Source organism: Cibotium barometz, chromosome 56 (assembly GCF_041138505.1).
Source record: "Cibotium barometz isolate CiBa-2024 chromosome 56, ASM4113850v1, whole genome shotgun sequence".
Classification (NCBI taxonomy): domain Eukaryota; kingdom Viridiplantae; phylum Streptophyta; class Polypodiopsida; order Cyatheales; family Cibotiaceae; genus Cibotium; species Cibotium barometz.
In genome coordinates this window covers 20546889-20569226 of record NC_141101.1, presented here as the reverse complement: position 1 = coordinate 20569226, position 22338 = coordinate 20546889, and the positions used below count along the sequence as shown (strand labels likewise).

At 38.2% G+C, this 22338-nt stretch overlaps 2 protein-coding genes across 4 annotated transcripts; both read left to right on the top strand.

The window, feature by feature from the left end:
- Positions 1-309: 309 nt before the first annotated feature.
- On the top strand, positions 310-2909 carry LOC147607011 (uncharacterized). The gene is made up of 5 exons (XM_086791237.1): positions 310-462; positions 536-609; positions 1406-1485; positions 1673-1827; positions 1953-2909. Exons 1-5 carry the CDS (start codon positions 342-344, stop codon positions 2330-2332), a joined length of 810 nt encoding a protein of 269 aa, XP_086647363.1. The 5' UTR covers positions 310-341; the 3' UTR covers positions 2333-2909.
- Positions 2910-16119: 13210 nt separating this feature from the next.
- Positions 16120-20675, top strand: LOC147607010 (uncharacterized). Of its 3 annotated transcripts, none has more exons than XM_086791205.1 (5): positions 16120-16218; positions 16629-16767; positions 18392-18514; positions 19216-19377; positions 19523-20675. In XM_086791205.1, the coding sequence occupies exons 2-5, from the start codon at positions 16661-16663 to the stop codon at positions 20511-20513; spliced, it is 1383 nt and encodes a 460-aa protein (XP_086647331.1). In that variant the 5' UTR covers positions 16120-16218; positions 16629-16660; the 3' UTR covers positions 20514-20675. The 3 variants fall into 3 exon arrangements, with proteins under 3 accessions (XP_086647331.1, XP_086647332.1, XP_086647330.1); XM_086791206.1 differs by having other exon boundaries at positions 16626-16767; positions 19532-20675; XM_086791204.1 differs by having other exon boundaries at positions 16626-16767.
- Positions 20676-22338: the final 1663 nt, after the last annotated feature.

Below are 22338 nucleotides of genomic sequence, written 5' to 3'. Positions count from 1 at the left end.
AAATCCTCTCACAAGATTTGTTTCTAAAAATAAAATAGGTCTTTGAACCTTTAACAATTTTCAAAGTTTCTTTCCAAGATTATTACTTATTTAATTAATAAAATAGGTCTTTGAACCTTTAACAATTTTCAAAGTTGCTTTCCAATATTATTACTTATTTAATTAATAAAATACGTCTTTGAACCTTTAACAATTTTCAAAGTTTCTTTCCAAGATTATTACTTATTTAATTAATGCAAGCCAAAAAAAAAAACGTTTTGGGTACTTATTTTGCCCCGTATATACTTCAATTGTGGGTACTTATTTTGCTCCGTATATACTTCAATTGTGGATTTTTCTGCATGAAGGCCATGGCCATGGACAAGCGAGGTGTTGCTTCGATTGCCATTCTTCCCTCGGGATCCATTTCGGGACACTTCGTGGACACTCAAACCTCCCAGTGCTTCGGGCTGTTTGGAACCCGTGAGTAAAATTATCCATTATGTCTTTCGTGTGCAAAAATCAAGTCCACCACATAACCTTATTTCTGGCGCAGTAATTTCTTGCGAGAGAGAGTGCAGCCGTGGAGAGGATTACAAGCTTATCAACCTCTCAATCCTGGATTTCAATGTAAGTGGCTGATGATTTTCTGCAACAAAAAAAAAAACCCCTTTAAATCTCATCAGCCTTTCAATTCTCTATTTCCATGTAATTGGACGATATTTTCTTTCAAAGAATATTGTATAATGAAAAGAAAAACAGATTAATATCCTGTGGGCAACTAAATTCTGTCTAATAATATAATTTACATATACGTTATGCTGTGGGAAGTCCAATCCATGATGGCAAAGATGGGCTGCAATCCATCTGAAAACCTCCTGTCATAGTTGCATTAACACCATTGATAACAGAAACTGCATGAATCCCAAGACGCAGGTAGTGATGTATGTGTTTTTCTATGTATCAATTTTTCATCACACTAACCTGGCTCAAGATGATGTGGCAGCATTGTATTGATTCTCATCACACTAACCCACAGTTCAAGAGTAAGGTTTGGGCCCTTACATAAAGTATGATTTGGTGATGTGGCATGATTTTTCATCACACCAACCTTGCTCAAGAATAGGGTTTGGCATTCATGTGGCGTTGCATCATAGTGTATGAATTGATGTTGTGGCTTTGTATTGATTTTCATCATCCTAACCTTGCTCAAAAACAACATTTGGGAGCTTACATAGAGTATGATTGGATGATATGGAATTGTTGACATAGCTTGGTTGATTTGTATACATTTATCCATTTTATGTTTTCATGTCCCCATGTTGAATACATATTGCGATTCTAAAACTGCCCCACCATCTGCGCCCCCCTTCCCTCACCAACCAAAAAAAAGGACTTATGCATGTGTGTTTCTCTACCCTTTTAGAGCAAAAAGGAGGTACAGGTCATAGTGGAGTCCCATGGACAAGATGCTGCCAGGTTTCAAAATGCTACCGACGTTCATGGGTATGTGGGGGTTTGACAAAATGCAAAGGGGCTTATGTGCTGATAAGATTATTATCATTATTACTATTATTATACATCCAGTGTCAGGGTTTGAATTCCTGACCTTTTGTGTTGGGTGGGTTGTGCTGTGCTAAATTACGTGGGCAAATTCCGAGGCAAGAGCCTGCTGATCGTTTATGATGAACAGGTGGGAAGAACATGTCATGGAGGCCCTTCATGGCAAGGCCAATGGTGCTTGCCTTCCTAGTATCAAGTTTGAGTGTGAGATTTTGAAAGCAGATGGGGATGCGGAGCAACACATACAGAAATACTTGCCATCTCTTGCCGGTCGCGGAGCAATAGGTCAATTTTTTGTGCTGTTTTTATACCATTCTTGTAAGCACGTCAGAAGTACCACATGCATTAAAAAGATTTCAATTCATAGCACATCACCAATGCTGCATGCCATGTTGTTTGATATAAAGCAGTTAATGTGGGCACCATGGACATCAAAGGTCTGAAATTTGAGACGGCAAATGAGCAACAAGACACGGTCGACACCTCCTCAATGGTTGAAGTTGAGAACTTAAGCTCTCATGCTGATCAGCAAGGAGATGATGATGTCGGTAATGAAGAGGGCATAGTAGATGACTTGAGAAAGGTTATGGCCCATGATGCATCTACGAGCATTTCAACGAGTGGAAACGGGCCATGTTCAGGTTGCGTGTCCTCAAATAAGGAGTTTGGTGAGATTCTGCAACAAGAGCTTGAAGCAGAGGGTTTATCTAGGCATGGATGCTCAGAGGAGGTGTTGATGGGTTGGAGGGAGAAGAGAGTTATGCCCCAGGGATCGCAGGATTCATTTTGAGGGATAAGTTAGCTGATTGTGGGGGTTTGCCGATATTTTCTAGTCTCTTTCAAATGGCACGAGACAGTTTTGTGTGTCAGAGTACCGTCTGTTCTTACTACCGGGAGCTTCTCTCATCAAAGATCTTGTTCTGATCACAGCACTGCATCTCTACTAAAATGATGATGGGTTTCTGAATGCTACCGCAGTAAAGAACTGCACATAGCTTATGTAATGGCAGTTTGATGTAGATGGCCAAAACCACATGCTTCTTTTTCCCCTCGAGTAGATCTTTCTGTAGTTGCATATGGTACCCACCTGGAGGCAGCTTAGTCTTCCCACGTGAAGGTGTTACAACTGGTCGCAAACGGGTCACAATACCAATGTTGACCTGCGGGGATTTGAACTAACCACATACTTTTTTTCTGGCGGGGAACAAAGTGGCTTTCTTGTATCATAGCATCGTTTGCATTGCTTGGAAGAGTGGTTCACCAGTGGATGGGTATTAATGCTTTAGGATATCTATGAAGTTTCTAAATGGTGTTTCTAGGGTGTATTTCAAGCTAATTATAATGGTATTCTGTGGTGTTTGAAGGCTTATATCTAAGTTCCATAGCATTGCTTTCTTGGGTCACTGGGGGCTATACAATGTTTTATATCAATGTGGTAGCCTCACAATGAGGTAAACAGTAAGGGCTCCAAGAGCTTGCCCCAATTCTTTGGCCTTTTCAGGATTATATGTTGGTGCTGCTGTAGGGGGATTCTAATAATGTTTGGGGTAAGTACTGCTTGTGTTCTTAGCTACTAAAATGCTGTAGTACCTCTCTCTCTCTCTCTCTCTCTCTCTCTCACACACACACACACACACACACACACACTCACACACACGTGTGTGCATGCACGAGCTGGCCAAATGCATAAGAAAAATGAAGGCTCTCTCTCTCTCTCTCTCTCTCTCGGAATTAGGTTTTACATCTTCTATTTTTCAAATTTGTGGTATTTGCCTGTTTTGGGGTAGAGACCTTTCAAGTGATATAATTGCATGCTTCTCCATTACTCTACATGCTTAAAGTCCTTTTTCCAAGCTCAACTTGGTGACTCCAACAGTTTGCGGCATTTCAGAATAGGATGCGAGGTTACATCAAAAGTAGTGTCTCCATATGGCCCAATTTTGACAAACAACCAACATAGTGGCCTACATTGCAAGATTAGGATGAACACCAACTTTCCAATCATTAGTACTACCTTGACTAACAATCTTGCATGGCTAACTACGTCAACCATGCGAGTGGTGTCCAAAAGACTCAATCTTGTGAGTGGTGTCCGAAAGACACATGCCTTTTAGTCTTAGGTATGACTTTTTACCTCCTCCTCATCTTTTCTACACCAAAAACACATTCGTATTTTTTTCCCAGTCTAGCCTTAGCCCCAAGAACCTCCCATTATAGTTCTTTCAGCACCCACAGGCACTTGCCTGGAGGTGCTTTTTTATTCGCATATAGGTGAGGAAGCACCTTGTAGGGTTTTGACCTCTTAACAACTTTACCACATAGTATATCATGCAAATAATGCATTCTAGGTGGAAGCTTACTGAGCACTCGTCTTGCATGTGTAAGCAACCCTCGTTTAGCATGGATATCAACCAAGGTGTTGGTAACAAAGCTGTGTCCTTATGACCCTTTTTTGTTTCTCGCATCATATTTTTGTATACCTTGGTTTGTGGCTCTTATGTTGCTACCACAAATTTTCAAGCTGCAACCTAATATAATAGTAGTTGGAGAGATTGCCATCCACTTGCAATTTCTGAAACTTAGCTCATCCATACTTGGCATATTTTGAATTATCACCATCCTTGAGACCTCCTTGTACTTATAGCATGTCAAAGACTTAAGCCACCTACATCATACATATTGAAAAAGGTTCTACTAACAAGGTCATCTCTTTTCAACAATCCATATCTATTAACCTTAGCAGGTCCTTGTCCATGGATCCCATGTTGCCTCAATACTTAGCTGTTAAAAAGTGATAGAGGTGTGAACAAAACCAATGCTCTCTCAGTCACACTGATGTGACATAAATGGGAATGTCTTGCAAATAGTGTAGTCCAATTTAAAGTTTGTTAATTATGTCTTATGCTTTTGCAAGCTGGCCACATTTGGCACGTGACAATACATCTTCCTAACAACCTTCTATGTATATGTCCATGTGTTTTTAAGCCCTTGTGTGTGGCTCCTTCACTTCCACAAGATGTCAAGTTGCATGTAATTTTAGAGGTGCATATGTTTAAGATAGTATAGTGTTTTCTTCTTGCACTTGTGTTTGGATGTTAGGCATATAAGCCTAACATGCAGTATCCTTCTCATCTAATCATCGAATTGCACTACACGTTCAAAAGCATGTCCTCCTTGCTCAAGTGTTAGAAATGATGATATAGTCTTAGCTCAAGGCTTCAAAATACTTGTGGCTCTTCTTTCATTAACTCTAACATTGAGAACACTAGCGAGATCTAGTTTTTAACCTCCTCCTTTGTAAGAGCCTTAGCTAAAAAACAATGGAGAATGACAAAAGCTAGATTGGGTGACAGTCTTACATCCTCTTGCTCGCTCTTATCAAGGGAATCTCTAGCAGTTATTATTTTTTAGTATCATTTTATCTCTCATATTCTTACGAAGATGAATAGCTAAGGCATTCCGTATGTGGTTTCAAGGCTGTTTTGAGGACACTTAGTAGTGATCCAGGTGTATGCAAGTCTTTGAGGATTAGGTATCTTGTTGACAAGTTGAGATATGATGGATATACAATCCATTATTATATTTATATGGTTAAAGTAATACATGAGTTGAAGCCCACCTATTTTGAGCAGGCACTTGGAAATAAAAAAATGGGAAGATACCATGAATGAGAACATGATAGCATTGGATGCAAATGCAACATGGGAGCTAGTGTCTCTACATAAGGTAAAGAAGACAATTGGATATAAGTGGGTGTATTATTTGCCAAGTGTGTTTCAGCAGTGGTTTTGAGTCTTGGATTCAATTTTGCCATAAAAATTATGGGATGTGTGGTCAACATTGGTGAGATCAAGCACATGTATGTATGATTGTTTGAGTTGATTGGTTGGTACAATCAGTAAAATTGTGCATAGCAAGATGAGTGATAGTCTAGATAAGATTGTTGCGGAAAAGCTTGATAGAAACAACTTCCTGATTTGGAAGTATTACATAACTGAAAGGTAAAGGGCTTTGGACTTTAGTGATAGGTGAGGAGTTGGAGCCAAGAGTTCTAGTAGTTAATGCAACACCAACTCAACTTACAGCATATAGGAATTGGACCTTGAGCTTCTCCACTGTGTGTAAGTGTGTGTAAATTCTTGCAACCCTATTTCCACCTGCTTGGGACACTTTCCTACCTATAATTTATCTTGAAAAATGTCCTCCACTGACCAAGAAGTGTGCTTTTACCAACATTGCTTGCTGCTTATGCTTTAGGACACATCTTCTCGCGATTTGATCAATGCCCATCTTATAAAGTGGTCCAGCTCCCTTAATATGTATGCTAGAAAGGTTATTTCACTCAGGAATTAGAGCATTTCTTCATATAAGTTTAGCTTTTCACCATCTACCATAAACAATTGTGCATCTGGAAAACCATCCCCACCACAAATGATTATGCATTTGGGGAAAGTCATCTTCCACCCCTACTTGAGCATTTTCAAACTTAAACCTAGAAAGAAAATCCACTATTACATGTTGATTACTCGGAGCATGCTTGATGGTGAAACAAAAGTCTTGTAGAGAAACAACATCCATCATACCAACTTTCCTACAAGGTCTAGCCTACTTGTGATCCACATGGAACTCAAAAACGTTCCCCACCAATAGATAGTGCCTGAACTTTTTTAATGGAGTAGATCATTCCTAGACTATTGGGGTGATACTACTTTGTCTACAAGATAGATGAATTCAACTTTTAGCAACTTGTCTATTTCTTGCTTGGCCTTCTTTATATTTTGGATTCATCCTCAATCTATTGTACCTGATAGGAATTGCATTTTCCTTTAGTTGATCTTGTGCTCATAAAAGCTTTGGTCCTTTTATATCTATGTAGCTCCAACCAAACATGTCCTTATTATGAAGTTGTCAATTTCAATAGTTCTTCCTTATCGATTTCAATAGTGCTTCCTTCAGGTTTTGACACTATCTAGCACTAAATTTGATCGTGCATGGCTCCTATTCATCACCTGAATTGATCTCTATCAATGCAACTTCTTGCACTCTATCACTGTGCTTTTTCCCTTTTATTCCTCCTTTTTAAAAGGGAGAATGGTCTTGGTTTACTCTGATGGCTCCTATCATCACACCCGAATTGATCTCTATCAATGCAACTTCTTGCACTCTATCATTGTGCTTTTTCCCTTTTATTCCTCTTTTTTGAAAGGGAGAATGGTCTTGGTTTACTCTGATGGCTCCTCATGCTATCGTCCAATGTTTGTTTCTTCTTCGGTTATTTCTTCTTAATTTTCTTGAGCAGGCATCTTCTTTGGTTATTTCTTCCTAATTTTCTTGAGCGGGCATCTTCTTTGGTTATTTCTTCTTAATTTTCTTGAACGGGTATCTTTTTTGGTTATGTTGTCAATATTTCTTCTTAATTTTCTTGAGCGGGTATCTTTTTTGGTTATTTATTTATTTTTAATTTTCTTGAGCGGGCATATTTTTTAGTTTTGTCAACATTTTTGGATCATACCTTAGGACAATTCTTCAAAGATCTTTCAAAAAATGAGAGCAAGTTTGGGTTCTCCCTCAGGATCTATTCTTCCTTATCATTCTCTACTCCTTCCGATTAGTTTAATCCTTCTACATGCAAAGGTTGTTTAGCTAGATTAAACTTATCCTTAGATGCCAGACTTTCATTTTTTCTTTCTTGAAGGTAACCCGGTCAGTTTCCTAGTTGTGCTCATCTTCCTGCTCTCCTAAGACACAACCTTCCCAATAGCATCGAGTAGGCTCTCAATATTTTTGACATTTTAAAGACAATGAATACCATAGGAAATATACATCTTGCTATCTCAATCTCTTCTCCTCACACAATGTTGTGACTAGAGCTGGATTGTCCCCACTTGTCCACCATCCAGACTTGGAATGGGGCTAGTTGCATTGATATGATTCCCAACTTCCTTGCTAGGTTATTTGATAGTATGTTGACATCAGACCCCTATTTAGGATTACTTGGGACACTAACTATCCTCTTATATTAATGGTCACTTTTGAAACTATCATGTCATATTCCTGCACTTTCTCTACTCTTAAGTCCATGTTTAGGAGTTAAGCAATCAAACCTTGGAAGTTCCACCAGGTTTTCTATGGGCATTATTTTCTAAAGAAACTTTTGTATGTATTTTGGAACCAAGTTTAGGAATTGGTTTAGAGTAATATTGAGCTTCATCTGCTAAGATCTTATGGGAATGGATTGAAAATAGCAACACACACATGCAAGAAGCAAAGATACAAAGAAGCATAACACTCAAAGTAGATTAATGAGAATAAGTGAAGTGACATGATAAGGTCACTTACACACTCACTCATAAGAGTATGTACACACGCTCGGGGGGAAAGCTTCCTAATGAGGAAAAAAGTGCCCCGACGCATTATTAGTCCACACATTATTACCATATAAATGGCTACAAATCTCTTATGTAGTGATGATGATGTGAACATGTACATGGATCATGTGGTTGATCAATCCCCAAATGGTAATAATCCTAAAGCTTTACAAAAAGTTTATAACTTCTCTCATGAGAGAGCCTTTGTGAACATATTTTCCACATTATCATGTGTAGAGATATAAGCCAAGCTAATCTCTCCTACAAAGAGCCTCCTCTTGAGACATAATGATAATGTACCTCAATGTGCTTTTTTATGTGAGCATGAAATAGAGGGCTCCAATGCACTCTAACTATTAGTGTCGCACAACAACAAGATCTTCCACCAAAATGCATTTAAGCCATATACACTCATCGTTTTGTAAAAGCTACTAGGGGACTGTTGTCCAACAACACCAAGATCTGCCAAAAGGCATCTCATCCATACACGCAAAGTTGCCTTGCTCTTAGCTTCACAGCTTGAAGTGGCCCACCGTCAAAACGGGCTTCTTCTTGCTAAGCCATGATATGCATGAATCACCAAGATGAATGCAAAATCCTAGTGGACACTCGTCTGTCATAACATCCAGTCCAGTCAGAGTCACTGAAAGCATGCATTTGAATACCACCACCTTTAGCATAGAATAGCCTAAGGGCTTAAGTGCCATGTAAGTATCAAAATACTTGTTTGGATGTTAGGTTGAATTCAAGCTGATTTTTAGCCAGTATGGGCTAATTAACAACACTTTATTAAGCATTCATTTGCTCCGCATATGGTTATATGGCATTATACAAAGGTAGGAGTGTTATGAGACTGTTATGATCCATGTTATTTGATGGACGATAGTCATGCTCATTTATTATTGGATGGGGATGCCCAAGTATTTTTACTAGTCAGTAATGAATGGATTTCCATGTGTGGGTGGACTCCCACGTGTATTTGGTGACATTTTGGTATTTGATTTATATTTTTTTATAATGATGCCTATTTCTCATGAACGCGTTAGGATTGATTGATGCGATGTCAACTGATTATTACTAACGTGGTTTATGTTTATGAGTTTAGGTGTGATGAGGTGTGCAAGGGTACTGACTTAGGTGTTGCACGGTGCGAGGGTACCGATTTAGGTGTCGCACACGGATGGTGAATTGAGTCGTGGCGTGTGGACAGATCTCATTATTATATTCACAATATTTTATGGCCGTGTGATGGTGTTTGATATTATTTTGACATCATTGTGATGTGTGTGTGCGCACGCGTCAATTTATTGTACAGTGTGTGTGTGCTGTGTGTGCGAGCACTAGTTGATTTATTTTGTAATGTGCATATGTGCACAAGTTAGATTATTGTATTAGAAAATTATGCAAACCTTAGAAGGCTTGAGGACAAAGGCTAGTTTAATGGTAAAGTCCAAATATGGATGCGTACCCTATTTTTGGCTCAAGGCCTACTTTTGGCTCAAGGCCTACTTTTGGAATATATCACAAATATCCACACGAGAAGAAGCCACTCACATTGGGGAGGGAGATTGCACCCAGCCTTGTGTTGATGGTGATGTTTTTCTTTCTCTTGCCTTATGTTTTGTTATGTGTTTTAATTTTCAATTTAATTCAAGTAGTTGTTTTAATATTTGATATAATTTATGAGTTTTTTATTATTCTCTTCAAGAAGATTAAAGAGTCCCATGATAGTGGTATCAGAGCTTTGGTGTAATTTAATTTTCTTGAAGGCGGTGAAAAGAGGTGAAAAGAGACAAAAACATAGGTGATTTTGGTAATTTTCTTGAATTTAAATTAAAGAAGAACACGTTTAGGGATTTTTGTTTATGTATGGTTGAAATTAAGCTTGTCTTTAACCATTGGGTAACCAATCTCCATCAATCTAAAGGGTAAAATTAGGTGGTAAACCATTCTGAGAAAACCATGAAACCTCTCTCAAAATTGAAAAGCGATTTTGTTGAATTCTTGACCTCTTTGTAATCTGTCTGTATGGATGGGTTCCAAAATTGATAGCCAATACTGCTTAGCTTTCCAATTGCTAAACCATTGAGGGAGGAAGAAATCTATAAAGGACAATGTATAATTCATCAAGAGCTAATTTATAGAGAAATAAGCTCTCTGAGAGAAAATTCTGAAAATTGATCTTGGAGAACACACAAGTGGAGGACAAGATCATCATATCAAACAATTTTTGAAAATAAAACCAAACAAGTGAACGCATGTGAAACGGATCTAAGTGTCCCATTCCACAGAGGTACCTTCCACATACAAACACCGGCGGGCCGGCGGCGATGGCCGACGGGCGACTGGTGAAAGATTGAAGACATAGATGCGTCTGGTGTAGCCATGTGAAACCAATCTAATGTCCCATACCATAGATTAATTCCACACAACACTACCTTAAGAATAGAAGTTTGAGACGGAGTAGCTAATTCCCTCTGAAACTTTCATTCCGACACAACTTTTCTCTATTCTCAAATTTAGACTACAAGCCTTATTCCAAAAATGAATTAGATCGAAATGGAAATTCTTATCAACTTAAGATTGAAAAATAATCACTTACATTACTATGAATAACTTGATAAGAAATGGAAATTCTTATCAACTTAAGATTGAAAAATAATCACTTACATTACTATGAATAACTTGATGAATTCTGGGGATTTGTTCTTGATCTTAATCTTGTAATTGTCTAACTAAATTCAAAAATTATAATCTACTAATAGGTTTATAATTCTTGAATTTGTGAATTTTACTTGTAAACATTGAAATCTAAAGGGCATCTTGATCTTAAGCTTGATCTTAAACTTGAAGTTTGAACTTGAAGAAAGATGGACATCTTGCAACCCTAGTTGATAGCAAGAACTTGATATACTAGTAATGAATCTTGACTTGGATTAGAATACTTGAATAGATAAAAATTGAGACAATTGCAATTCTTGAATAAATCTTGTTCTTAAGGGGTTTAAATCTTGTGGTTGAATATATCTTTGACTTAGAGCAATTCTTGGTCTAGAAAGAATCTTGTACTCGGATAGATCTTGAATTAGAACACTTAAAAATTTAGATAAAACTTTACTTGAGTTGGTATAAATTTCCTAATTGTGATTGGCATAACTTAAACTTGGTTTCTAGTCACTTGAAAGCTATTTCTTTACGTTTCTCATCACTAGTCGATGGTTAAGCAATTGATAACTCAAATCAAGGACTGGAAAAAACTTGCTTCGATCCTGAATCTTTAAATTGGTCTTAATCTTCTATGAAATGACTAGAGCTTCAAGATAACTTTTGCTAATCTTGTCTCGATCTTTCTAGTTAGGTCGGGATGTCTAAAATTCTTTTCAGGAGCACTTTCTAAAATTTTCTAACTACGTCTATAAGGAGAGAATATTTAGAAGACAGATACAAAAGCAAACAAGAAATTGTATACAGTAAATAATTTTTAACAGATACCTCCACCTTTGTTAATGTGTCGAGTGCGTTAACCTCTTTGGTGTCAAGCGTGTCCTTTGGTGCAATTTGGTTCTTCTTTTTAGTCGGGCAAGATTTAGCATAATGTCCCATCATCTTACACCTGAAACACTTGACAATAGAGAGCTTGGATACGATGTCATTGGTCGGGCTATGCATGTCAGATACTTCCACATTTTTCACTTTCTTCTTAATATCTTTGTTCATTCTAGACAGACGTCGTTCAATATTTCTTTGAAAGTTTTCTTGATGCTCTCGTTCTTGATTCAAAAGAATATGGAGAGAATAAAGCTGTTCCTGAGTAGGACGGTGCGGATATTCGCCCATTTCCTAATAATTAAAAGGAATAAGAAAAATTAAAACAAGAGAAAAGATAGGGTATCTTATCTCATATGGAATGTCGAGCTAGATGTGAGTCCTGCCAGCAGAAGCAGGTTAGCTCAATACACCAATGCATAATTTTTTAAGAAATAATCCATGTACCCTTTAAAATAAGCTTTAATAATTAAAGCTTCGATCACTTGTTCAAAATTAAAGCAACTTCACTAAATGGTGTGGAGAAACAATCAACGGAGGGAAGATAGAGCAAGAGCCTTTATATATATATATATATGTATATATATATGTATATATATATGTATATATATATATATATATACATGTATATATATATATGTATATATATGTATATATATACATGTATATATATGTATATGTATATATATGTATATACATATACATATATATATATGTATATATATATACATGTATATATATATACATGTATATGTATATATATATACATGTATATATATATACATGTATATATATATATATATATATACATGTATATATATATATATATATATATATATATATATATATATATATATATATGTATATACATGTGTATATATATATATACATGTGTGTATATATATATATGTATATATATACATGTGTATATGTATATATATATATATGTATGTATGTATGTATATATATATATGTATGTATATATATATGTATGTATATATATATATATATATGTATGTATATATATATGTATGTATATATATATGTATATATATGTATGTATGTATATATATATATATATATTAAATAGCTTATATAACAAAGCTCACTAAGCTTTTAGCTTAGCGCAAAATCGCTGCCCTTTAGGATGCGCAGGTCGTCAGCCACTAATCTTCATGGAATTGAGAGAAGAGAGGATATTTCCCAAGCCTTCTAAATTTTCTTGGCCGTGATTTTGAAGCAAGAAAATATAATGAGACTGTTATGATCCATGTTACTTGATGGACGATAGTCATGTTCATTTATTATTTGACGGGGACCCTCGAGTATTTTTACTAGTCAGTAATGGATGGATTTCCATGTGTGGGTGGACTCCCACGTGTATTTGGTGACATTTTGGTATTTGATTTATATTTTTTATGATGAGCCTATTTCTCATGAAAGCGTTAGGATTGATTGATGCGATGTCAATTGATTGTTATACTGACATGGTTTATGTTTATGAGTTTAGGTGATGAGGTGTGTAAGGGTACCAACTTAGGTGTTGCACAGTGCGAGGGTACTGATTTAGGTGTCGCACGAATGGTGGATTGAGCCGTGGTGTGTGGAGAGATCTCATTATTATATTCACAATATTTTATGGCCGTGTGATGGCGTTTGATATTATTTTGACATCATTGTGATGTGTGTGCGCATGCATCAATTTATTGTACAGTGTGCGTGCGAGCACTAGTTGATTTATTTTGTAATGTGCATGTGTACAAGTTAGATTATTGTATTAAAAAATTGTGCAAACCTTAGAAGGCTTGAGGACAAAGGCTAATTTAATGGCAAAGTCCAAATATGGATGTGTACTCTATTTTTGGCTCAAGGCCTACTTTTGGAATATATCACAAATACCCACGCGAGAAGAAGCCACTCACGTTGGGGGGGGGGGAGATTGCACCCAGCCTTGTGTTGATGGTGATGTTTTTCTTTCTCTTACCTTATGTTTTGTTATGTGCTTTAATTTTTAATTTAATTCAAGTAGTTGTTTTAATATTTGATATAATTTATGAGTTTTTGATTATTCTCTTCAAGAATATTTGATATAATTTATAATTCAATTTAATTCAAGTAGTTGTTTTAATATTTGATATAATTTATGAGTTTTTGATTATTCTCTTCAAGAATATTAAAGGGTCCCGTGTGACAAGGAGTGTATCCAAGATGTCATGGTTATATTTTGTTGCTTTTTTGCATTAAAGCTTGGGTTGAACTGAGTTCTCAATAAAGACAACATCTCTGCTCACCGAAAGTTATCGTGCCCAGATGGTAGAGTCTATGCCCTTTGCTTTTCGAGGTGGATCCTACAAAAATACATTTTATCGCCTTATTATCCAGCTTATTGTGCTGTTGTGGTTAGGCACAAGAGAAGAAGCAAGACAACCAAAAACATGAAAATGATCCACAGAGGGCTTCCTGCCATTCTCTAACTCATTTCACTGGATATGCGGATTTGTTTACACATGTGTTTGTGCCTCCTTGGGGAACAGACTCAAGAGAGGAAAGTAAACCATGCTGAGAAGTTATGTGCTTGCTAGCACCACTATCAAAATATCAGACATGTTGATCTATCACTAACATGCATACAACATGGACAGAAGGATCATAAATGCATTACACAATGAATGCCCAATCATCATGTGCATAGTTCCTCTTTTTAGCACTTGGTATATAGTTCGTTGACTCCTTCTTTTCAGCACTTGGTGTGCTAATGCATCAACCAACCATGCCTGACTCTTTCTTCTTCTTCTTCTCCAACCTTTTTCTGTATTCATTGATATAATGGTCTGGTCTCCGACAATAGTTGCATTTGCCTTTTTATTAGGCTTATCACCTCCCTTCTTGTTGGCATCTTTGCCAGAAGACTCGACTGATTATGCCTTTGGCTTGTAGAGCCGCCCCCTAAGAGAAGGCTTTGCCTTTACCTTATCTCTCACGTGTATAACTACCTTTACCTTTTTGCCTGGGCAGTGAATATCCGATCTCCCACACATATAATTGCTTAATTTTTCCAAGATTGCGATTCTTACAAGAGAACTACAACCAAATCATCAATATAAAGGCACTGGGATTACCATTTATCAAATTTGATTTGATCCACGAAGGTTGCGATGTTGCCGATAGTGGCTAGGTTCTCGTGTTGTCGATGGTGGGGCATGCTAGCTTTCCTCAGAGGATGCCAGTGTGACGAGATTTAAATCTCTACTTTTCCTAACTTCTCCTTGTTTTGTGACTTTAATGTGTCCAGTTATCTCATAATTTTGCATCTTGAGATGATTGTCTAGAGCTTATCCTATAACTTTGCGTCTTGAGATAATTATCTAGGGCTTATCCCATAATTTTACATCTTGAGATGATCATCTAAGGTTATCCCATATTTTTTTTAATGGCTCTAGATAACCGTCTAGGGTTGATGGTCGTCAGGAACTTATCCAAATGCTTTGGATATTTCGTTGTTATTAGTAGATAAGGAAATCCTTCATGGGACTAAGGTTGGTCAACAAATCGAAGAAACTTTTGTTTGCTCACAAAGGCACTTGTGAGTGAGCACATGGTTCTCGCGTATATGATAAAACATCACCATCATCATAATCTCTCTCCATCTCTCTCTCTCTCTCTCTCTCTCTCTCTCTCTCTCTCAAGTGGCAAAGAATATAGAATTGATAAAAGGGTTTGGATTCTTGGAGTTCTAAGCATAAATAGTAACATTAAGCACTATAATAATGGAAATGTCACTTCATTCAAATGGGCTAGAAGGGTCATACTCCATCATGTTACTATATAGCTTAGTATTATGTGAGATGGAGTGATTACATGATTTACAATATATTTTGTACAAAAAGAGCATCTATCTACCTTATGGAAGCATCGTGCACTTTTATATTGCCAGGTGAACATGAATGAGAGAGCATTGTACACTTCTATATTGTTAGGTGAACATGAATGAGACAACATTGTACACTTCTATATTGCTAGGTTAGGTGAACATGAATGAGAGAAAAAGTGTACATTTACATAACTACAAGCAAAAAGTACATTGATTAAAGAAGGTATTGATGACATTTGGGTACGAGATAAAAAAATTGGGTGACGAAAGCTTATATAGTTTTCCAACTATGGGATTCTATCGTGGAGGCTTCAATGGCCACAAGAATAAAGTCAAGGGGGCATGGAAAAGAGTGAAACATGAAAGAACTAATCAATTTTTTCTTGAATTACACTATTTTCTTTTTTTCTTTTTTTTTGGTAAAAATTTAGGCGGCTAATCTACTAGATAGGAACTCGCATGTCCTTTTTACATACAACACACACATAGTGGGCAAGCGGCACCAATTGGGGTATCGAGCGGGTGTTTGTAGGTTCCACACAGAAGTTGTGCCTTCATTCTAAGGGGGGAAAGGGGGATGATTTTTGATGAGTTGATTTTTGACGAGATAGGTCAACCTTCAAAATGATGGGTTTAGTAAAAATAATGCCTTTTTTTCACAATTTACCCTAAAAATAATGCCTTTTTTTCACAATCTACCCTTTTTTAAAAGGGTCAAAAAGCAACTTTCACAATTTGCCCTTGTTTTGAAAGGGTCAAAAAGCAACTTTGACAAGGAGCAAATGGGGTAAGGAAAAACTTTGTCTGCGGAATCTTTTCGAGCTGATTTTCTTCTCCTCTTTGCTCTCCAGGGAATCTTCTTTGGCCAACAAACAGCTTCCAAACAGACAGGTATAACCATCTAATCAGAACTTGTGAACAATATACAGTCAATCAATGAAGCCCATCTGATCTAATCCATGTATCTTGGCAATCTCCCTAAGCTCATAACTATGTTACCAAGGCAAAAATTATTCATTTCATGGGACCCATTTGATCAAATCCATGCATTATCTTTTCCTAAGCTCAAAACTACCAAAAAAAAAAAGCATGAAACCCATTTGATCAAATCCATGCATCATCTTTTCCTAATCTCAAAACTACCCAAAAAAAAAAGCATGGAACCCATTTGATCAAATAAAAAAAAGCATGGAACCCATTTGATCAAATGCCTGCATTATCTTTTGCTGTGCTTAATTTTTGCAATTCCTAAGCTCAAAACTGCGAAAATGATTGGTTTTCTGAGCTTAATTTTGCAGCAGGTGGATGCTAAGGAGGGCTTCGTCTTGTTTGAATGGCTCGCTTTGATATGCACGATATCAAACAACAGGCTTCCCTCTTCTTCCGAGAGAAGGTCAAGGATGCTCGCCTCGCCCTCACCGACGTCTCTCGCATCCAACTGTGAGAAATTATTTCCCTCCTCTTCTTTTCTTCTTCCCCCCATTTTGGGTTTCGCATCCAAATTCAAAATTTCCAATTGAAAATTTTCCAGATTGGGATCCTGCTTGTCCTTGCCATTCATGGGATCCATTATTATATTTGAAAATTTGAGGAGAATCTTCTTCTTTAAGCCTTTGAATTATATTGACAAATGTGGAAAATTTTAATGAAATTTTACTTTCTTTCATTGGGGTTCATTTAAAATGGGTTTTTTGCCTGAAAATCTACTGAATGTGTGTGTGTGTGTGTGTGTGAGAGAGAGAGAGAGAGAGAGAGAGAGGCATCTATTTGAGTATGTGTGTGCGTGCGTGTGTGAGAGAGAGAGAGAGGCATCCATTTGGGTATGTGTGGTGTGTGTGTGTGTGTGTGTGTGAGAGAGAGAGAGAGAGAGAGAGAGAGAGAGAGAGAGAGGCATCCATTTGGGTATGTGTGTGTGTGTGAGAGAGAGAGAGAGAGAGAGGTATTAACGTCAGAATGCAACACAAGGGCATATACGACCAAAATGTGTTTTCCCGGTCGGAAAATTCTCCTCCAATTGAATATATTGATTTTTTCAGATTTTGGCCAATCCCCTTTGTTGCAGGTCCCTTTAGATAAGGGCCTCTTTGAGAGGGGATGCATGAAACCAAATTTAGATGTCATATTTTTGCACTGAGAACACAGAAGCAGCACGGTGGCGCATAATGCATACCAATGAGAGGTGGAATCCCTACACTAATGGTGGACTGGTGAACAGGAATGATGTGCCATTGATGGATGCCATAATGTTAAGTTTTATTGCTCATCAGATGGTGACACAGCCGCCTATGTTACCTAAAAGGGCACGTTGAAAAAACCTCGGATTTCTTGTGACATGCCCACCATGCTCAGCTTTTAAGTGAAGACTAATTGCACTATGAAACATTGAGGTGTACAAGATAGTGGTATCCTTTAAGTGGTCAAAAAGGTTGAAAGTTGAAACACAAGAGTGCCAGAATGTGGTATGCATGTAGTGAGTATTTCATATACTATCTGAAGATGATGACTCTTTTTGTGATGCCTTGGGGTGCCTTTGCACTTTGGGGGACGCCCCTTGGTCACAGACGATTGCAAGATAATATTGCTATACGAACTTTGTGGGCCTATACGACGAGCTATGATGGCATGTATGGCATACATGTAGAGTGAACAGTGAGATATCTCTAGTTGAAGAGCATGATGTATAATGGCATTCTTAGTTCAAATGAAGGAGATGGTTGATATCCCCCTGTACCTCTCCATCCCTTAGACCAAAAAAACTGTAGGTTGGTAGCTCTCAAGCATGCACACAAACATGTTGAGATGGATTGGAATGGGTTCCATTGAATGTTCCAACCAAACGTTTTAGTGTGATCATAGGGAGCTTGCTTTATTTATGGTGTCTAATTGCAACTGTTTATTACTAGTTAACACTTTCTGGCCTGCCTTCTCTCTCTCTCTCTCTCTCTCTCTCCCCTAAGCTTATTGTTGTTGGTTATAAATTCATGGATTCTCCCATAAGTTGCTTGCTTTGTACTTCAAAATTTGTGAAAACCAAAATGAGAAAGTTGTTATTTGGTTTAAACAGGTTGACTGAGGAAGCCACAAATGCAGACCCATGGGGCCCAGAAACAAGAACTATGGCCTTGCTATCAAATGCTGCCTTTGAGCTTGAGGAGTATGAGAGGATTGTACAAGTTCTCCGCAACAGGTGAGAGAGAAGATACTGTGAAGTCAAACACACACACGGCACACATGTGCACATGCATATGCACACCCATGCGCGGCATTCGCCACACATTGATTTATGATTTTGAATTGGAGACCTCCTTCAATTATCTGATTACATAGTTGTCAAAACTTGTCCAACCCCATTCTCATGTTTTTACCTGGGAGGAGCTGTTGCCAACTTTGTTGAGATGTTTGCATCCCAACTTGCAATCCAACCCTTTCTAGTGCTGCTGACAACATGTCGGTTGGCTAGTTGAAAAAAGCCAAATTGCTGCATCATATTGAGCTTGGACTTGGTCCTACTAGCTGTCAAAGAAGACATTGTGAATGCCGTCGTTTAAGCACAGCTATTGTGGTGTGCCTTCAACCAATGATTCTTCTTGGCATTTAACCTTGTACATTGATCCTGCTCATGCTTATGAGCCTGTCTATGGAACACCATCAATCCTATTATATTGCAATTTGCATCATGGCATGTCTCTTTATTTGTCTGTCTGTCTTTGTGTTGCACGTGTGTGTGATAACCACGTGTGGATTATCACCATGTTGACCACCTAGAAGTTTGTTGGGTTAAGACTAAGACTGCCTCTAAAAAATGTTGGGTAGAAGACTAAGAATGGCAAGGAGTTTTTTGGGAAAAGACTAAGATTGCCCCTAAAATATGTTTCCATATTGTTGCAGATTAGAACCTAATGCCAAGAGGCACTGGAGGCAGCTGTACAAAGCCCTGATTGTTTTGGAATACCTTCTTACTCATGGGCCTGGCAGCCTTTCAACTGAGTTCAGAACTGAGATAGTTTGCATTGAAGAACTATGCCAGTATACTTTTATTGATCAACAAGGGTAAGTTGGTACCCTATCATATATTTTTCATGGCATTCACATGTGCGTGCGTGCGTGCGCTTGCGCGCGCGCGCGCACACACACACACACACACACACACATGCATCACCCTTACCTGTACTTCGATTGATGTTCATGTGTGTAGAATCGACAGGGGGGTTAATGTAAGGAAAAAGGCTGACCGCGTTTTGGAGTTACTCAGCAAAGCTGACCTTTGGAAGGAGGAGCGCACCCATGCACAGAAAATCTCACATTCTATTCATGGATTTGGAAGTAGCATAGAGCGGGCCCAAGTTGTGATCAGAAGCACAGAACATCATCAGACTAGATCAGATGCCGCGGAACCAGAAGAGGCAGAGAAGCAGCTACTGTTATCCAATGAAAGTCCTAAAGAAGAAAGCCATGTAGTGGCTTTATGCAATGAGAGTTCTAAAGAAGAAAGCCATGTAGTGACTGAGCTGCATGGTATGGATCCTGGGGGTGAGTGGCAACCTTTTGAGAAATATGCTTCCATACCATCATATCTTAGGCACAGTGATGGAAGCTCTGCTTCCCACAATGATGAGAGCACCCTGAAGCCCAGCGGATATGATCAACACAAAAGCGCATTCGTGGTGCCTTGGAGTCCATTCAAGAGAAGTCTCTCCAGCCCACATTTCCGAGATACTGTGCATTTGAGCTGGCAACCATTTGCTGAAGACATAAGCAAAGGTAGTGATGTAGGGAGCCACATCATTGGACCCAGTGAGAAAACAGATTCTCTCTCTATGCAAGCATCAAATGATGGGGACAAAGAGGGGCCATCACTGCAGCTTGGAAAAATGGCACCATCACCACACAGGTCAATGAGGCAGTTGTTTGGTTTGCATAGGTCTGTTAAGGATTTGCCAGCAAAGGATGCATCTGAGCCAAACTCAACTGAACAGCAGAAAATTATCAACTCCACATTGATCAGTGGATCTAGAGGCATTGATGAATTTGTGCTGTCAGAAAGCAGCAAATCATCACAGCAGTATGAGGCCGCGCAGACATCACGAAGTTCTTCGAGTATCCCCGCATTGCCTCCGCCGCCTCGCCCGAAGTTCAGAACAAAATTTCAGCGTCATTGGCAACCATCAAGCCTCATTGATTTGTGAGACTGTAGAGGCTTACTGGACCTTTCTCACTGGAGTTATTTTTGTAAAAGTGGAAAAGCAAAGCCCTATTTTTTACTCACAACTATTATTAGCTCCTTGGGCGATATTTTGAATACTATTCTTAGAAATACTCATTTCGTGAAAGTGGAGTTGTACGCATGAGTGGGGAGATTGCACCTAATAGTGTGTCGATGGTGATGTTTTCTCTATGTCATGCTTTTATGTTATGTTTTAATTTTGTCAATTTATGCTTTGTTCCTTGATGTGTATGTGAGCTTGATTAATTCTTCAAGAAGTACACGAGGTCTTGTGTTAGTGGTATCAGAGCTATGGGTACTCGTACTTGAAGAAAAGGGAGAAGCTCACAAAAATCTAGAGGATAAAGAAGAAAAAAGTTTAAGGACTCTTGGACAAATGTTGAATGGTTATGAGAGTTTTGTGGACCATTGGATGGAGAATTAAATCAAGAGCTAGAGATTAATGTCACCTTTTCTTCAAAAATCACCTTTGTTCAAACCAAAACTACCCTTCTTCTTGCGCAACCACTTTTCTTAATCTTCAACCCCTCAAGATCAAGCAGTATGGATGTAATCAGCAAGTCAATGTTGAGATTACAAGCTCGATGATAGTTAGAGCCAGGCACGATATGTGTTGGCATGGTAGACAGTAGCATGTGTGTGGCAATAAATGGCCGCGTTCAGCTGGCCACAGTGTGTGGACATTAGTTAGGGTTATTTGGTATGTGAACACAACACATGTATTGTGTTGTTGTGTAGTCGTCTTCTATTATGCATTGTGTGAGAGTGGATATGGCTTTCCTCAATGGTTAGGGTTACATCCATCTATGTAAAGGAAAATGGTTGGCAACCTCATTTACATGACTATTACGTGGCTAGACTTGAGTTATGCTGTGGGGCTAGTGAGTCAATTTATGTAAAGCCCTAGAAAGCCTCATTTTGACGTAGTGAGATGGATCATGCGTTATGTAAAGACCATTGCACATTATGGTCTTCTTTACGAGCATGGTAAAGGCTTAGATGTATATGGCTACATAGATGCAGATTGGACAGGCAGCTCTTATGATAGGAGATCTACTAGCAGTTATGCCTTTACATTTGGGAGTGCAGTGGTGAGTTGGAGTACCAAGAAGCAACCCACTGTTGCTTTATCTAGTATAGAGGCTGAGTACATATAGGAGAGTCCATAGCTGCATGTGAAGGAGTATGGTTAAAGAAACTCTTGGTGGCTGATTTGGGTGAGCCTATTGAGGTCGAGGTTGTCATACACTGTGACAACATGAGCAGTATACAGTTGGCCAATAATCTAGTTTTTCATGCACAGACCAAGCATATAGAGGTTCACTATTACTTTGTCCGAGAGAAAGTGTTGGATGGGACAGTGGATTTGAAGTATGTGAATACTGAAGAGTAGGTTTTTGGCATATTTACGAAGCCACTTGGGAGAGAGAAGTTTGAGTACTTCTGTACCATGTTGGGAGTACATGCGATGAGCTTGAGAGCGAGTTTTAATAGCCTAACCTCATCTTTATTTATGGCTGTACATCACGAGCTTGAGAGGGGATGTTGAGATTACAAGCTCGATGACAGTTGGAGCCAAGCACAATATGTGCTGGCATGGTAGATAGTAGCATGTGTGGCAATAAATGGCCGTTTCCAGTTGGCCACAGTGTGGACATTAATTATGGTTATTTGGTGTGTGAACACAACACATGTATTGTGTTGTTGTGTAGTATTCTTCTATTATACATTGTGTGAGAGTGGATATGGCTTCCCTTTATGATTAGGGTTACATCGATCTATTAGGG